The 17,024-nt window shown below is 45.8% G+C and overlaps 4 protein-coding genes and 1 long non-coding RNA gene across 5 annotated transcripts; 2 read left to right on the forward strand and 3 right to left on the reverse strand.

Annotated features, from left to right (window-relative positions):
* The first annotated feature begins 1,300 nt into the window (after positions 1 to 1,300).
* On the forward strand, positions 1,301 to 3,428 carry LOC120691880. The gene is made up of 3 exons (XR_005682396.1): positions 1,301 to 1,709; positions 1,810 to 1,839; positions 2,716 to 3,428. It is a non-coding gene; the product is annotated as an uncharacterized LOC120691880 (long non-coding RNA).
* Positions 3,429 to 8,005: 4,577 nt separating this feature from the next.
* LOC120692037 lies at positions 8,006 to 10,712 on the forward strand. Its single transcript, XM_039975243.1, has 3 exons — positions 8,006 to 8,464; positions 9,228 to 9,695; positions 9,792 to 10,712. The coding sequence occupies exons 1-3, from the start codon at positions 8,198 to 8,200 to the stop codon at positions 10,548 to 10,550; spliced, it is 1,494 nt and encodes a 497-aa protein (XP_039831177.1). The 5' UTR covers positions 8,006 to 8,197; the 3' UTR covers positions 10,551 to 10,712.
* Positions 10,713 to 10,823: 111 nt separating this feature from the next.
* Positions 10,824 to 12,091, reverse strand: LOC120692038 (SKP1-like protein 13). Its single transcript, XM_039975244.1, has 2 exons — positions 11,529 to 12,091; positions 10,824 to 11,411 (listed from the first exon to the last, which is right to left on the reverse strand). The coding sequence occupies exons 1-2, from the start codon at positions 12,021 to 12,023 to the stop codon at positions 11,235 to 11,237; spliced, it is 672 nt and encodes a 223-aa protein (XP_039831178.1). The 5' UTR covers positions 12,024 to 12,091; the 3' UTR covers positions 10,824 to 11,234.
* Positions 12,092 to 12,525: 434 nt separating this feature from the next.
* On the reverse strand, positions 12,526 to 13,688 carry LOC120687546 (23.2 kDa heat shock protein-like). Its single transcript, XM_039969559.1, has 2 exons — positions 13,505 to 13,688; positions 12,526 to 13,386 (listed from the first exon to the last, which is right to left on the reverse strand). Exons 1-2 carry the CDS (start codon positions 13,602 to 13,604, stop codon positions 12,914 to 12,916), a joined length of 573 nt encoding a protein of 190 aa, XP_039825493.1. The 5' UTR covers positions 13,605 to 13,688; the 3' UTR covers positions 12,526 to 12,913.
* Positions 13,689 to 15,887: 2,199 nt separating this feature from the next.
* On the reverse strand, positions 15,888 to 17,011 carry LOC120687949 (inactive protein RESTRICTED TEV MOVEMENT 2-like). The gene is made up of 2 exons (XM_039970047.1): positions 16,804 to 17,011; positions 15,888 to 16,721 (listed from the first exon to the last, which is right to left on the reverse strand). The coding sequence occupies exons 1-2, from the start codon at positions 16,904 to 16,906 to the stop codon at positions 16,111 to 16,113; spliced, it is 714 nt and encodes a 237-aa protein (XP_039825981.1). The 5' UTR covers positions 16,907 to 17,011; the 3' UTR covers positions 15,888 to 16,110.
* Positions 17,012 to 17,024: the final 13 nt, after the last annotated feature.

Genomic DNA, 17,024 nt, shown 5'->3' on the forward strand with positions numbered 1-17,024 from the left:
CCGTAGAATTTGATGTTTTCGTTTGTTCAGCTATCAAGCTTCTTAAAAATACACTTGATGTCTCTTGTTTTATTGTATCTCACGATTTATTGTGTAAGTAAAAGAGCTTTTTTGCAAAACTTATTGCATATCTATTATTGTTGTTATTTTTCCACCGGAGAGTGTCCCTTTCTGCAGCTAGATTTTTCATATATATGCTAATTAGCAGGCTATATCTCTTAGATTAGCCCCCTCTGGCTGACTTCAAGGTCTGCCACTTATCTAGACTAAGCAATTCATTTTCATCTAGACATTTGTTTCATCCACCAGGCTGCAAGCTAACATGTATTTGATTGTTGGTCTAGTAGTTTATAAGCTAAGGAACTACTATATCTAGTTTTTTTATTTGCCATCTATGTTTGTGATGCTCCATCTTTCACTTGGATTATCTGCACTCTGATCTAAAATGTTTCATTTAATTTGGTCAGTTGTAATCTATATATTTTTTCCATACTTTGCTTTTCGACTGCGAGTGGGGCTTAATGTTGACAAATACAACAATGTTTAACTAGACTTGGATTGCTGTGATATATAAAGATTGCTTGCAACCTCACTTCCTTCTCAAATTGTCATTACATCCAGTGGATCATTTACTCTATTTTGCAATATATAGTTATCCAGTGGTCCATATAAAGTCTTCTTATATATGCTACTCTCTGACGGAATGTTTTTCTTCCTACCTGTCATATCCTTTTTATTGGTTATTTGGTTTACTCATTCCCGATTGAGAACTTCTTTCATTTAAACTTTGATCTCCAGTCTCGATATGAGCAATCAAGTAAATATGAAAATATTGCCAGAAATTTTAGGATTGTTATGCTAAAATTACATCCTCATTTAGTGTTGTAATTTTGTAGTTTGTTACTATAAAACATAGTAGTTAGCAATACTTCACTAGGATTTTCTATGCCAAATATACGCAAGTATTTTAGTTTCTCCCTGACGTGTTACTTTCTAAGATTGCAGGAGTGGAGTTGATGAGTTGAGGGAGGGAGAAATCATGTGAAGAACTTCTCCTTCGCTGCAAATATTCATCAAAGAATTTAGTATGCTTTTTAATGTTACCTGGACATACTTTGGGTTTAGAGTTTTTCCTGCACATACTTTAGTTTTAGAGTTTTGCATTTTTGTTTTGGTTACCATAGAAGCATTTTTTAGAGGCTAATGGATTATTAGTTTGATATATTAACCCTTGTTTTTGTTCATTAGTAGTATAGTCTTATATACAGTATTTGTCAATTGTGATTACTGATTAGTTACTTATTTTGTTTAATTAGCACTCCTGATCAATGGCTAGAAAACTACTAGTAACTTATTATAGAATTACACCCTGACCCTCATTTAATACTATAATTTCCTAGTTTTAGCTGTAAAATACGGCATATTGTATGCTATACATGTGAGAAGGCAGAGGCTCAAGCTTTTTTTTAGAAGGATTTCTTTTTCTTCTCTATTTTTACAGTGCTAGCTTGGTGTGTACTGATCCTGAACCATAATACTAGCTCTTATGTATGCTATACCTGTGCTTTTTGTCTTCAACAATTCAAGCACTATTGCTTCAACTACCTTGATATTTTTTTGCGCCTGCAGTCAGGTTTGTTAAAGTTGCATTCATGATTTGCTTTTGAGGTTGCCCCTTTGTGCGTACTGATTTGTGGTTCGATTGCGAGGTATGTGGCAGATTCCTTTTTTCTACTCTTGTGGCTGCACATGTTTTCTGAACGTGAATGTGTCATAACTATATGTTACTTTATGGAATTGCATCACCAGAGTTGATGAGTTGATAGAGGGAGAACTCAGGTGAATAACTCCTTTCCTGCAAAGATTTGACTTAGCATTTTAGTATGTTGTTAAAGTTACAAAACCTTAACTAAAAACTGTTAGCAGTAGGTCTAGTTTTCTATGAGTCGTTGTGAGTTGCATAAGTCTTTAATTGGGGTCATAAAAATCCAAAGGAGTTTCTTGTTGAACTATTCATCTGTTTATTTGTGTAATATATGTCTTCGATCTTCTCTAAATTAATATATGTCTTCGCTCTTCTCTAAATTAAAAGAATTTCATGTTCCTAACTTTTTCATAAAAGTTTCACTGAGTGCTAATTTGATGAAAGTAACTTTGATTTTCAACTAAATGTCTTGTTTGTCAGTGTCATAGGGAAAATTACACCCTTAGTAAAATGGCTAATGGCATCCTCTTAGCCTCCTAGCCACTTTTCTACTTGTTAACACTCAGAATTTGACACCACTAAACCTTGGAGAGTGCAATTAACCTGTTTCTTAGCTTGTCTTATCTACAAAATTAGACTAGACATTTTTTTTGCATACTAAATTGACCACAATAATACCCTGCTGCTAGGCACTAAGCACTAATCATCTGTTGATATCATGCAATAAATACTGGACATCGTTACTGTAGAATGTTTAAGTTAGTTCAACAGACTTTGCGATGAAAGTGTTGCCACCTCTACCTCCATAGACCTGTATTCATTTTGAATTGATTTCATGTAGTTTCAACAATGTAGAAAATAGGGCAATCCTTTCTGAATTTGAGTTAGACACAGACTTTGCCATGAAAGTGTTGTCAACTAAATCTCCATAGCCCTGTATTCATTTTGAGTTGATTTCCAGTAGTTTCAACTGCTGGTGTTATAGAGATTGCACCTCTGGTGTGCTGCAGGTACTGCAACCTGCCTATTTTAAAGACTCTGATCAACATGTTTTGAATGGTGACCACCCTGATCCAAATGTAAACCTCCAAAGCTCGGTATAGGGATAAGAAATTCCATTTTGTAAGGTTTCTTGGTGTGCAACAAGAACAACTGTCGAAGCTCAAATGTGTTTTGGAGTTCCTTTGTTCTGGGTAAACACTACATCACAAAACAACATAATAAGAATAACTTTATAGGTTGTGTTCATCTTCTTAAACTTTGGATAGTCTTTAATGCCTGCATTTCGAAGGGAAATATTGCTTGATAGGGATGGCTAAATTGCCTCCCCTAAGTATGTGAATCTAGCGTTATGTGGAGTCAAGTTCTCGGTACTAGGATTTTCTTTACATGCATTCTTATATGTATTCTTATATGTGGTTGCTGATTGGTCATTTTTTTTGTTAATTATCACTCCTGACCAATGACAAGAAATCTATGAGTACACTTATTCTAGAATTACACCCTCATTTATTATTGTAATTTTCTCATTTTTAACTGTAAAAAATGACATAGTGCATGCTTTACAAGTGAGAAGGCAGTGTGTCAAGTGAGAATTACACCCTCCTTGTAATTTTTTGTTTGTATTTTTTTGGACCTTTTGCATATGCTTCAGAATGCACATTGTGTGCATGTAGGGTATCTCTTGGAACCAGCATCAGATTGGCTCCAAGCATTAGAAAATTAGAAAAAACTGAATCCTTAACCTGCATTGCTTCTTATAATTGTTTCATAAAGTAGGTCGGCCCATTGCTTCTTATAATTGAGTCTAAGCAATAGACAGATAGTGACTCGGAACTTGATTTTTCTTCTTCAAATTTTGAGTTGGGAATGATTTCTAGACACAAATGCAAACAATAACTTCCATATGTTGTTACCGATCAGTGTGCAACATATGTCTATATGTCCGTGAATTGATATGTTATTTATTTGTGTTGGATTTGATATCAATCTAGTAGTAATTTGCACTTGCATGTGTCCTGCTAGGGTTGTGCACATCCTTGGTGACTATCCCTATCAGTTACCCATCAGTGTGCTGCATCGATCTGTCTCCATATCTGATTTCTTACTGTTTTCCTAGTTTAGTGATATTATTTTTTGCAATGAAAAAAAATCTAGAACATGCAAAAACTGTATAATTAAGCTAGTAGTTTTGATTAGAGTTGTGATTTGTCATTCCCGGTTGTTTAGACATAGCATAGTCGATTATTTTGTGAAGTGCAAATGCTGATCCTAAGTGAGCAATAGTGTTGTTTTATAGGTCAAAATTAGATATAAGTTTTACACTTGCCATTATTGTTTATTTGAATTTAGGCAAAAATTGTATAGCAGGCAAAGAAAAACATGTCTGTTAAGTTTCCTCCAACTCCTTAAATATGTAACATATCTGATAGGCTTGAGGCAGGCTATACTGTTTGGTTGTTTATATGCATTTATGTTAATTAAAGGCTCTCACTCTCACCATGTTCCTGCAATCTGTAAAGTGAGACTATTCTGAACCTACTTTGTTGAGCATATTTCTTCTGCACTCCAATTTCTATTCTAAAACCCATCAATCTTGAAAGTAATATATTAATGTTAGGAACGCTACTTTTAATTTCAGTTTTGTTATAGAATAACAGATAACTTATACTACAATTATATGATTATCTAGTATTGTAATTTCTTTTGTTTGTTAGTGTAAATATGCTAAAGTGCATCACTTTACTAGATTTTTGTAAGAGCCATATGAGGAACTATTGAGAACCTTTCAGTCACAGAAATTTCGGTGTTTATGTCCTAGTGGTGTAAGGGCATGGTGATTCAGTATGCTTCCACTGGTGGGCTTCTTTGTCATTGATTTTGACAAATCAAGTTTGTTATTTCTCAAAGGTAAGCTTCCAGTTCTGTACTATTTGCTATCTCCAAGCTACTTATTTGCATACTGAATTTTGTGTAAACATGCATAACTTGGTATTGCTCCATCATGACCGCAGTGCTGATATATTGATGTTTCTCTACTCTAGTGCAGAGTAATCTGATTGTTCTCTTTAGAATACATTGATTTCTCTTAATATCTTGTGGCTTGGTTCCCTCTCCATTTGTATGTTCAGACTTGAGATTGGGTTTGAAAAGTCACTGGAAGAGATTGGGTTTGAAAAGTCACTGGAAGTACATCTTATTCAGTCATTGAAGCATTCCACAAAGTTGGCTTCCTGATACAGAATATACATATCCAAGCTAGTGCTCTAACAAGATTATATTATTATACCATGTTGTGCAATTTCTCATATGTAAGTACCTGTGCTAAGTTAACTAGTATTCTTGTGTATCTTGCCGTGTATTGAAAGAAAACACAATCTTATGACCCAGATGTGTATACTTCTATTTCTATGCAAAGGTGTTCAATATGTTATGATAAGTCACTCATGTGTCATCATGTTTCAACTAGCAATACGATTCTGAATCAGACATTTCTAATGTTAGAAGCTTAGTTGACTTGCCAGTCAATCATCATAGAAGGCATTGTGTTATATGAATTCTACTTTAGATTGACATGCCTCCCTAAATGTTGTTAGCAGGTCTAGAATCGATCACAGCTTTAGTGTGTGAAACTAGTCCATAGCAATGTTGTAATATTTCCTATTTATTTATTTATTCAAATTTTGAATGCCAAATACTTGTAAATTTTGGACAAATAGTGTGCTACTATCATTTTTCAATTTTTAAGTATGTAAATTTTGGATAGACGGTGTGCTACTGTTATTTTTATTTTTTCTAAGTAATGTGAAATCCTTGTGAAAATTGAAAGATAACTGGTACAATGAGTCTAGGTCTATTGGGCTCAATGTTCTATACAGTTCAAAATATCATAACAGGTATGTCAACATACTGATCGGTCAGATGACCTGGGCACACTTACAGGGTATATAGCAGGCCAGGCTGCCATATATACACATCATGAAACTGTTTGTGTAGGATCACTAAAAATTTAATCTAGACTGTTGGATTTCAATCCAATAGTTCAAACGGGGACTTACAGGAAGTCAGCTTTCAGTCACCAATCCAACAGTTCAAATGGTGCTTTACACGAACCCAATTTCGAATTTACTTTTAGTGGTCTATGGATCCTTGGATGACATCCAATGGTTCAGGATAATGACTTACACATAAGCAAAAAAATAAGTCACTCGTAAAAAAGATAGTGACTTACACATAGCTAAATGTAAGTCAACTTACAAGGAGACAGATCCCTATTTTATACCTTGAAAATAAAGACTTATAATCGATCACACGCCGAAACAAACTTGATAAAAAGAAAATAACTGAATTTACTATATTTACAAAGCTTTCCAAAAGGAATCGGACTTCCGTGAGATCTTCTACTGATGTCATGTCCTAGTCTAACTTGCATTGCATCCAGCGATATCTGACCGAACCCTTAACAATACACATGTCAGCTCTGACCATATCTTTTGACAGCTTTGACTGAAATGGGTTATCGGTTATCAGTCTTTCCTGAAACTCTTCATCGGCCTCTTACAGGATTTTCTATTGGCTTTCTTTGAAATCACCATCTTTTCAAAAATATCCTTGCAAAATTTTAATGTCAATAAGTATATAAATCTGTGTCTCACCTCACGAACAAAAAGCCACGGTGTCTCATCGAAATCAAGATGCATCGTTTGAGGAGCAACAAATTGACTGATGAAACCATATTAGCTAGTTGTGGCAGGGCAACAAGAAGCAAATAGGCCGATATTGGTGGGAAACAAATCGCGCAGCGGAGGAATGATGAGACAAGGAATCAAGCCATCTGGGAGGAAGGAAAAGGCATTTTGGAAGCGCGATGATGAATCTGCGGGTGACCGTAAGTTTCTAAACTTACGGTCACTCCGATCCGTCCGCCCCCCCAGACCCCTCCCCTTCCCCCGTTTCCGTCTCGCTCTCTCCATCTCTCTCGCTCTCCACCGTATTCCTCTCCTCTCTCTCTCCGATCTCGGGTCCTCGGCTCGGCGGAGCAGCCCGGCCGGCGGCGGACTCCCTCTCTCCTCTCCACATCGCGTTGCCCCACGCCTACCCCTCCCTGCTCGCGCGCGGATGGAAAGGAGGCCGCGGCAGGCCCTCCTCGGCGGCGCCGAATCGAGCTCTGGCCAGCGAGCTCGCGGTGGAGGAGGGCGACAAGATCCTCCATGGCCGCCTCCCGTTCCTCCCTCAAGCCGCGCGCCCCCTTCCCTCCTTTGAGCCGGCTCCTTCCCCTCCCTGAAGCCGCCACGCCTCCCCCGCCGCCACCGGACCGCCGCGGGCTCTCCCGCCGCCGCGCGCCGCGGATCCGCCTCCCTGGGCCGCCGCGTGCTCCCCCGCCGGCGTCCCCCGCGAGATCTGCCTCGCTGGCCCGCCGCCGCCTGGATCCGCCTTCCTGGGTTGGGCGGCGGTGGCCGGGCGGCGGGAAGGCACGGCGGGGAGGCCGATCCGGTAGAGTTTTTTTCTTTTTTCTTTTTTCTTTTTTCTTTTTTAATTCAAAAAAATTTATGGAAAATTTTTCTGTTGAATTTTTTAAATTTGTTCGTACAAATTTTTTCTTTCTTGAAGGTTCCCTGTGTCCTTTTTTTTCAAAAAATTTTCTGCTCTCCAATTTTTTTCTTTGATTTTTCATCTTAAATTTTTTTCTCAAATTTTTCTCGTCAAAATTTTCTGTCTTTTTTTTCTCAAATTTTTTTTCTTGAAAAATTTTCTTGAAATCAGAAAACGACAAAACACTTACGAAAATAGGAAAAAAACGAACGGTCGGAAAATCAACCGTACGGAACTACTCCGTACGGTTGACCGTAAATTAGCGGTTCCCTTTTGGAAGATAAAAACAATATTGGTCATGGACTCTTGCAACGTGTTCTACTGATCCAGCATTTGCCCATTTATGATTGTAAATCTTCTATTTATTAAGTAGCATTGACAAGAGATACCATTTCTTTCCATTGAAAGTATCGATGCGAGTGTACATGTGAATTCAGATTAGCAGGCCGGCATAAATCGAAAGCACGGTCTTTCAAATAAAAAAGAAAAGAAAAGAAAAACAAAGGCACGGTATTGCCTGATCGTGATCCCCACAGCACAGCTCCTGAAGAAAAAGAACCCGCATTCCCTCCGGTCGCCCCGTCGTCTCGTCGTCTACTACCTCAAGCCGAAATGAAACGCCGACAGAGAAAGCATGAGAAGGAGCAAACCAGAAACAAACAGAGAAAGCAAAAGCGAAAGGCCAAAGCCAAAGACACCGAAAGGGAAAGGGCGGCATGCGGGAATAAGGCCCCCGACCCCCCGTCAAGGAAATGAAGAAAAGGCGGGAGCCACACCACCTGCGCTGCCGCCGCGCCGGCCAGCTTCTCCCCGGAATTAGCAGCAGCTTTTGTGTTCTCGCGTCGCTCGTCTTCCAGCGGCACTGCCCACTTGCCACCGAGGCCTCGCGCCGGGTACTTCATGGCCGCGTCCTCGCCATCCAACCCGGCGTCGCCGCAGCCGCCGCCCCTGCTGCTGCCACCGCCGGAGCCCGCGCCTCCTCCTCCGCCGCCGCCGCCGCCGAAGGGCGGGCACAGGCCGAGCACCGCCGTCGCCGACGGCGTCCGCCGCTTGCTCAGGTCCGGGGAGGCGCTCATCCGCGCCGTGCTCCGGGGTACCTCCGCCCACCCGCGCTCTCATCTGCAGCAGCACCTTCACCACCAGCAGCAGCCGCAGCATCACAGCCCTGTATGCTCCCCAACTGCGCTCTTTCTTGGGAATTTCATGATCCGTGAAACCGTGTCCCCGGATGTTAGTGATTTGAATTGATGTTCAAGCTCACTGATGTTCATGACTTCATGCTGCCGACTAATTGCTTCGAATGTCTGGCGTTTTGACACGCATGAATTTTTTTTTCGTCCCCAGTGGATGATCAGGAGCTGAAACTTCACATCTGCACTGGCAATTTGACATGGTTCATATTTCTGTGTGGTTCCGCACTGCAGAAGCAAAATAATAGCTCCTTCTCTGTTCACTACTGCAATTCATTGTGTTACAAAATTTCCATAACAACAGGCGAATTTGTACCATTTTATCAAACTATTGCTTAAGATTGTAATGACAAACTGCATGTTCAATGTCTGGCTCTACATAGTCATCAAGTTTTCACTCTCCATACTGACACTATCAAATTCTGAAGTTATATCTACCTTTGAACATTGGTTTGTAAGCATTTTTTTCTTTTGAAGAAAGTACATAATGTTAGAGCTTGGTTTAAGACCCTATGTATATTTCGCTTTAAATCAGATGAACAATATATCAATGGCTGCAATACATCTGTTGAGAGAATTGGAACCATATATAAGTGATTTTTTAAAAAAAATGGAAAAATGATTGTTTATTGAATATCTAACACTCAAAAAACGTCATCAGTTAGTCTGATTGATTGTACCTTCCTCTTGTGATCTGTACAATTAGTTCAGAATTGGCTCACTAATATTCATGACCGCAGGCTGATATCATGAAGCGCTTGCAGCGTGAAACATTTTCTGATGTCATGAAGTTCAAGGAGAAACATGATCAGATAGAGCATATCCTTTCCTTATATAAAAGTGGCAAGGGGTTCGAGTTCCTACATCTCCCTATCCAGGTGAAAATAGCACTTGATGCGGTTGGGGCACTGTTTCTTGTCGATGGTAATGAATTCGAACAAGCGAAAGCAACCCTCGACAGGGCAGGGAAAAGGACGGGCCTCAGCTCAAGGTTCATCTTCGAGTCGAAGACCAGGGGCAAAGATACCATTGCCGCAGAGCTCTCAACCAGGCTAGGAGCAGGTGCTCATCTTGGGGAGGAAATCGGGAGGCCTGTAGAGCTGACTAGATTGCAGTACAATGCCCAGATCAACAAATGGCTGTCAATGATCCTAGTCCCATTTGGAGCCCAATGCAACAACTTCTTGCATAGTTCAAGCATGATTCAGGTAATGTGTCCCTGACTTTCTGCTGGAAGCATTGGTTTCATTGGACAACACAATGACCGTGTAACTTAACTGACAAAATCATGTAATCATTTTCAGAATCTGCGGACCCAAGCCTCTTTCGACGGTCCACCATCATTTTTAGAACATCACAACTGTGCTGCTGGTTTGAGAATTGAAGGATCCAAATATACCACCTCCTTTGCTGAGTTAATCTTCGGTTCAGGAGGACTAGACAGTGGGGGTGGAGGGACTAACCGCATGACAACATTTGGGCAAGTGTCCTACAAACCAACCAACGATGTCAAGCTCAATCTGTCAGGGCTTTGGCAGGTTCGTTCGTTGTCCCCCCGGTTCAACAATCTAGGAATCCTTGCTATTCCATTAGGCAGCCTGAAAGCAGAAAACCCCACCGAAGCAGATACAGAAGAACAGGCCGAATTGAGTGTGAGGTTCCACCGTCCTGCTGGTGCCAATTCACACACCATGGAATCAACGGTGGCAGTGCAAGGTGCCTCTCCCGCAACGCACTTAGCGCAGTCGATCGCGCTAATGGTGGATTGCGAACTCTATGAAACTCTCAAGACAGAAGCCTGGTTTCAGATGGAGAGGTCCAAACATGGACCGGTGCGCTGGGGCTTCTCGTTGTCCGACATCCCAGAGAACGAACTTGGCTGGGGTGTGAGGGTGGGTGGCACGGCTGAAGGGAAAAAACATCACCTGCAGCACCTGGACCTGGAAGGGTACCTCAACTTCAACCTTGGCAAGGGCGCGAGACTGCAGCCAGGGCTTGTGTATGCCAAAATGGGTGAGAAGATGGCGCCGGCACTGCTTCTGCGGTCCTCATGGTTCATGTGATCTTCATCCCACAGCATTGTTTGTTTCTGGGAGTGAGAGCTGTCTTCTGCTGCGTCTTCTTCGTCTTGTTTTATCACTTGTTAACTGCTGAAACATGGTTGCAGCTAATAACCATTTTGACTGATAGCCTTGAATTATATTGAAATTTAGCAATCTTATGCAGTTGGCTCGTGTAACTGCATTTCTTTTGCGTGAAATTCGTCCAAGAATGATTTTACTTGTTCTACTACATGGCAATGGCAAAGAAATCATCTGATACTTTTTACAGCTTTAACTAAATTTGTATGTATTGCGTGACAATGTTCTTGCTCTAGGATAGGACCCTAGAGCAACGGCTGAATGGCCGCCAGCAACACTACCCAGTCATTGTCACAGGCTCACATGATTCTCTACACATTTTTCATGTAAACAGATCCCCTAAACTGTCAGCCGAGGCCTACACCGTATCGAACATTCAACTGACGACAATGTGCAAGAAGCAGCCAGCAAGCTAACACGAAACAAATAATTTAACTGAACAGGATTTGCAATGACTAGTAACACCTTCAACTGAGGACAACGTGCAAGAAGCATGCCAGTCTCAGCTGAAAAAAAAACAGTAAAAAGAACCATCCCCCGATCCACAACTCACAACAAAACTTGCTTCTGAACATTGGCACCAAGGCAAGCAGCAGGACACGCTGTTCAATCCTCGAATGCCCAGGCGTTCTCCCTCCTGACCTCGGCCTCCTGCTCGGGCGTGTAGTCGTTCTCGATGTCCAAGGCGACGCGGATCTGCTCGGGCGTCTTGCCCCTCATCTTGTCGGCCACGGCCGTGCAGCCCAGGTCGAGCAGGTCCTCGATGCCCAGGTAGTTGGCAGCCTGCATCGCAAATTCGCACACCAAGTTATTGTAAATTGCACGAGATTCGGATAAATTGCAGTTGACGAGGAGCAAAACTGTAAAAATAAAAAAGCATCGATCGGTGCGGTTACTGACGAGGATGACGGCGAAGAGGGCAGCGTTGTCGGGGAGGTCGCTGATGAAATTGTCGTCCCAGGCCTCGAGGCCGTGCGGGTCGGGCCCGGGGTCGGTGACGGGCCTGATGGCGTGGGCGGTGGGCGGGAAGTCGATGGGGAAGGGCGGGAACGGGTCGCGGAGCCTCGCCGCGGAGGCCGCCGGGTCGTAGTGCGGCGCGTGCCGCTCGCAGTACGCCGCCACCAGGCGGAGGACGCCGGCGTGGACGCCCGCGACGGGGACGCGGCCCTCCGCGCAGTCGTCCAGCATGTGGACGGTCGTCGACGACATCCGCGCCGCGGGGCGCGAGAGGCGCACCTCCGCGCCGCAGTCCGCCACCAGGACGAGGTCGCCGGCCTCGGCGCCTCCCGCCGCCTGCGGCTCCTGCTCCGTCGTCGCCCCCACAGCGGCGGCGTCGGCGGGGTCCCCTTGCGGCGGCATGGTGCGCTTGCCGGCGGCGGTGGCTGGGGGAGCCATGGATTGGAGGCGGGGGTTTCTACTTTCTCGGCGTGGGGATTTGGGGCTTTCGTTTTCCCTCGCGGTGAATTTGTGAGACAAATCCAGACGGTTCGGTTGGGGTTTATGGGCGGCCTGGTTCGAGCGCCTTGTGTCCGGTCCGGTCCGGTCCCGACTCGGCCTCGGTCGGGTTTCGGGTGTGGGTGGGCCTGGCCGGCGGTTCGAGCCGGTTGCTGTTCCAGGTCCAGGTGGTGTGCAGAAGATTGACTTCTTTCCACAAGGTTTTGGATTGACTTCACAATAGCTTGAAATTGCAAGTACTCCCTCCATCCATGAAAGAATGTAATTCTCGATTTTCGATAAATCAAGCAGTATATAAAAATAATAATATTTATGGTACAAAATAAGTATCAGATTAGTTATAGAGTATATTATTATAATAAATTTATTTGAAGATATAAACACTACTATGAATTTGGTTAAATTTGGTCTGGTTTGACTGTTCATTTGTGGACAAATGGAATAGAGATTAAAGCCTCAGATATTGCATATTTCAGTTCCCCTCTTTCCAGATCATAAAAGAGAGGGAATATACAACAAGGAGGGGTCAGACATGCTTTTAGATGTGTGTATGCGTGATTGCAGCCTAAAGTAAAACCAGGGATTCCTTTCGTAAACAGCAATTAACGATCTGAATGTACGTACGCACACATCAGTATCTCATGCCCAGCTTTTGGTTCCTGACTTCCTGTACTGGGTGGCATCTTAGTGATGCCCGACTGTAAGTACTGAATACTGATGATGCACATTGAGCCACACCCCGATCTTGCTTATTTGCAGATGTGTTTTATTGCTCGCTTCCATTCCATCTTGTCATCACTGTACAGAAACACGGTTCTTGATCCCGCGCCTCAGTCGTTCTTGGCTTGGCCGCCGCCGGGCTGCTTCTTGGCGAAGGCGACGAGCCAGAAGAGCACGACGGCGAGCACGACGTTCAGGACCACCTGCCGGTGCCTGCTGAGGCCCCCGGCGAGCCGCAGCAACGGGTGCTGCTCCTCCCGCCGCGCCGCCGCGCGGCCGATGTTCCAGCCGCCGCCGATCTCGGCTTCTCCTTGTCCTTGCAGCGGGTCCTCGCACATCTCCGCCGCTGAGTCCTGCTCGCCGCTCCCACCAGCGCCACCACCGCCGTCGCCCGGCACCTGGACGTAGAGCATGCCCTTGTCGAGCTGGACCTTGATCTCCGCCGCGTCGCAGGCGGCGGGGAGGTCGAACCGCTTGGTGAAGTGGCACCACTGCCGCCCGCCCCCGTCGACGGCGCGCTCGCCGCTGACCTTGAGGCTCCCCGACGGCTCCACCTGCACCTTGAGGTGGTCCTTGCCGAACCCTGCATCGACGACAATGGCCGACATGGATGCCGCCGTCCATCAGTCTGACCGACATCCCTCCTACGAAAAAAAAAACACACTAGCCAATCGACAGCGATCGCGCCGCTCGCAGTGTACCTGTGACGTCGACGACGAGCGTGTCGAACTCGGGCCCGCGCACCCACTCGCTGTGTGGGTCGATCTCGGCGAGCACGCGAGGCCGGCTCGCCGCTTCCATCTCCTCTTCTCGCTCGATCTCGCTGTGCTGGCTCGTCGCCGGAATGAGAGACGAGCCGTGCACAGCGGCAAGGTTATATAGACGGGGTTCGCATTGGGGTAGTAAAAAAAAACTGGGGCGTGGGATGTAAGGCATGCCTGCCTAGATCACCCAGCCTACCGGGGAGGCGGGGAAGAAGATGAAGGAAAGCAAAGGATACCTGGCCCGGGCAGCATGCTCGTCAAAGGGGTCTCACACGCATTGCTTCTGTCTACTGCACTAGGATTTTGCTTCACCCGGACGCTGATGTGCGTTGATGCATATTCATGTCTTTCGTGAAATAAATTTCAGTTTTTTATCACCTAGAAAGGAAAGTTTGGGATAGGGGACAAGAGATTCTAGGAAGAGACGCCCAACCATGAAAAGGAATCCTGAAATCCAATGAAGCCCACAATTTTTTTACATACTATGTATTTGTGCAGAAAGTACGACAACTTACTACCAATTAGCAGTGCATAATATGCTAAAAAATTTAGATAGGAAACCACAATACAGATTTGTTGAACAGCAGTTAGTTGCCTCACAATTGACGAATGAATTCCGTCGATATTTACCTCAGGACTTTGGGTTGCAACTCATGTTCCTGTCATGGTTGACAGTGTCCCCTCTAACGGCAGGCCACGTCATGGCCACAAAGGTTAGAAGTGGGGTCCACCGGCTAATCTTAAGGTCACCAATGCCCTAAACCTGCTTGGGAGATGGAGAGGGGCAATGTTGGTCATGGTGATGGTGGCCACGCGCAATGATGTTGTGTTAACCTTGAACCATCAAACCATGTGTGTTTATAAGCACCCGCAGTGTGGTGAAAAAGCAAGGCTTCATTTTTCTCTCTCCTGATGAAGCATCGACTTTAACACTGTGCTTACCGATGCTTAGTTAAAAAATGCTAGCATCACAATTCACAACTTGTACATGCTTCGATGCCCATCCAAGAAAATGATTCATATAGTTTCCCAAAAAAAATGATTCATATATAATAGAACCCATGATGTGTCTAGGCTCGATGCCGACCATAGCGACGCCCAACAAGTTCAAGCACCGCCTGGACGTGACAATGAAATGCCCGCCCACACTGCGGTTGCTTTTGCCTACGTTTCTACTACGTTTTACGGGAACAAAGTCAGTTTATGCAACTTGATAAACCAAAAAATGAACCATGACTGAACAAAACATTTTAAAGACTGGACCTCACACTACTACAAAAAATATTAACCATGATCTTTAAAAAGACTGGGTATGATTTTGAACCGCCTTGATTAATGCCTGAGATTAACCAATGCTGTCATTTTTCATTAACTGTGGCGGTTAAAAAATGCTTTACAAAATCTATTAATAGAGGCGGGCGCTTTAAAATGTCTGCATTAACCGAGACGGTTGTTCTAACATAAATGCCTCGGTTAATACATTAACTGAGGCGGGCAAGCTATAAGACACACATCAGATAATACTGGTCCATCTCGGAGCCCAGACAATCCATCTCGGTCCAATATATTGCTTGGAGTATATAGGCAGGAGTTAGGTTTCCCTCCCCCTCACTCCTCCCTCTCCCAGCCGTGCCTCTCCCTCTCCCAGCGCGGCTCCCTTCCCTCGCTCACCTTCATCTCGGCAGCAGTAGCGCGGAGGCCCTGCACGCGAGCGGAGGCCCTGCACGCGAGCGGAGGCAGCAATAGCGCGAGTGGAGGCGCGGCGGTGCCCTCTCTCCCTCTGGCGGCGGCGCTGCCCCGAGCCAGCCAGCACGCCCTCCTTCGGCACGCAAGCGCTCCTTCTCCTTCTCCTCCACAGGTTGGATCCAGTGCCGTGGACACCAGATCCAGCGAGTAGGGGCCGTATCCGGCCTCCCCTGGCGGCGGCGCCAGCGGAGGCGGCATGGCGGCGGCCTCCCTTGTGGATGGGCACGACAAGCCCAAGGATGGGCTTGTCCACGAGCTTTCTTATGTTTTTTGTTTTCTTATGTTAAAGCTTTTTGCCTGCCTCGATTAATCATATTGTAGTAGCGTCAAAGTATAAAACTGAACCGTTAACCCTGCAAACCGGTCACTTTGGTTCGATTTTGATTCTTTTTGTGTTTGGTGATGGGTAGCGCAGGCATGTGGATCGATGGCAGTGGCTTCACAGTCGTTCTCTCTCATCAGTTTGCATGGTTGTTTATTTAACCGTGCAACTGTCCACACAAATGATTCATCGAGCATTCAACACCAAGTGAAAACCTTAACTTTTGTTCTTGGAACATCTGAAGTTTCAACCTTTAATTTTTACCAAGCTCATCTTGGAATACCAAAGAAATCCTTTTGTTCAGTCAGCATTTCACACACATCAGTACATCAACCTGCCATACTTGCGACTAGGCAGATTCATCGACACATATCCGGCAGTCATATGTCAGGCTTCACATTAGTATTACCAGCCTGCTGGCGAGGAGCAAATACCATGCACTGCAGTTGCACGCACCAAATTTCTCGACCAGTTATCATGGCCAAAGGCTGTACTTGACATAGATGCCGAGGCTGATCAGGACGAGCACCACGCTGAGCACGGTGGTCGCCATCTTCCTCCTCCGGTCATGCAGGAAGCCGAAGCCTTGCCGCGGTGGTGAAGCGGCGGTCACCTCCCCTGCCCCACCGCCTTGGGCGTCGTCAGGGTCATGGCCGCCGTCTTTCGGGGAGCTCACGGGGCGCTGCCTCATTTCTTGCTTCTGCGCCGCCGCCGCCGCCTCGTCTTTCTTCTCCGCCTCGTCCTCTACTCCTCCCCCTCGCGCGGCACGATCGCCGTCTTGCTGCTGCGCGGCGGCGGCCTCCTTCTGGTCTTGGGCGGCGCTGGGAGCGGCCGCCGTCTTCGCCTGCGGGGACAGGCCGGTCTCGACCTGGACGGGCTCCGGCGCGACGCCGGGCATGGTGACGCGGACGACGCCGTTCTCGAACCTGGCGTGGATGGCCTTGGCGTCGCAGCCGTCGGGGACGCGGAGCTCGAGGCGGAAGCGGCTCCAGCGGTTGCCGGCGACGGGGCGCTCCCCGCGCACGACCAGTCGCCGGTGGCTGTGCACCATCTGCACCCGGATGTGCTCCTTCCTGTACCCTGCACCTGCAGCCAGCCACATGCCCAGCTCAGGATCAGCGAGCGAGGTTAATAGCAAGATCGAGCTCCATGCGTGGCGTGTGCTTGCCTGCGGCGGAGAGGTCGACGGTGAGCGTGTGCGTCGCCGGCTCCCGGACCATGGTGTGCGGAGGCACGAAGTCCTCGAACACGCGACCGTCGGTGGAATCCATGGCGGATCGGATCAGCCGAGCTCCTCAGACGAGAACACCGATCGACGAACCAAGGGATCAACGAAATGAGTAGAGTAGAGTATGCGAGGCGCGGTTGATTGAGTTGAAAGCATGGAAG

This window comes from Panicum virgatum, chromosome 9N (assembly GCF_016808335.1).
Source record: "Panicum virgatum strain AP13 chromosome 9N, P.virgatum_v5, whole genome shotgun sequence".
NCBI classification, from domain to species: Eukaryota; Viridiplantae; Streptophyta; class Magnoliopsida; order Poales; family Poaceae; genus Panicum; species Panicum virgatum.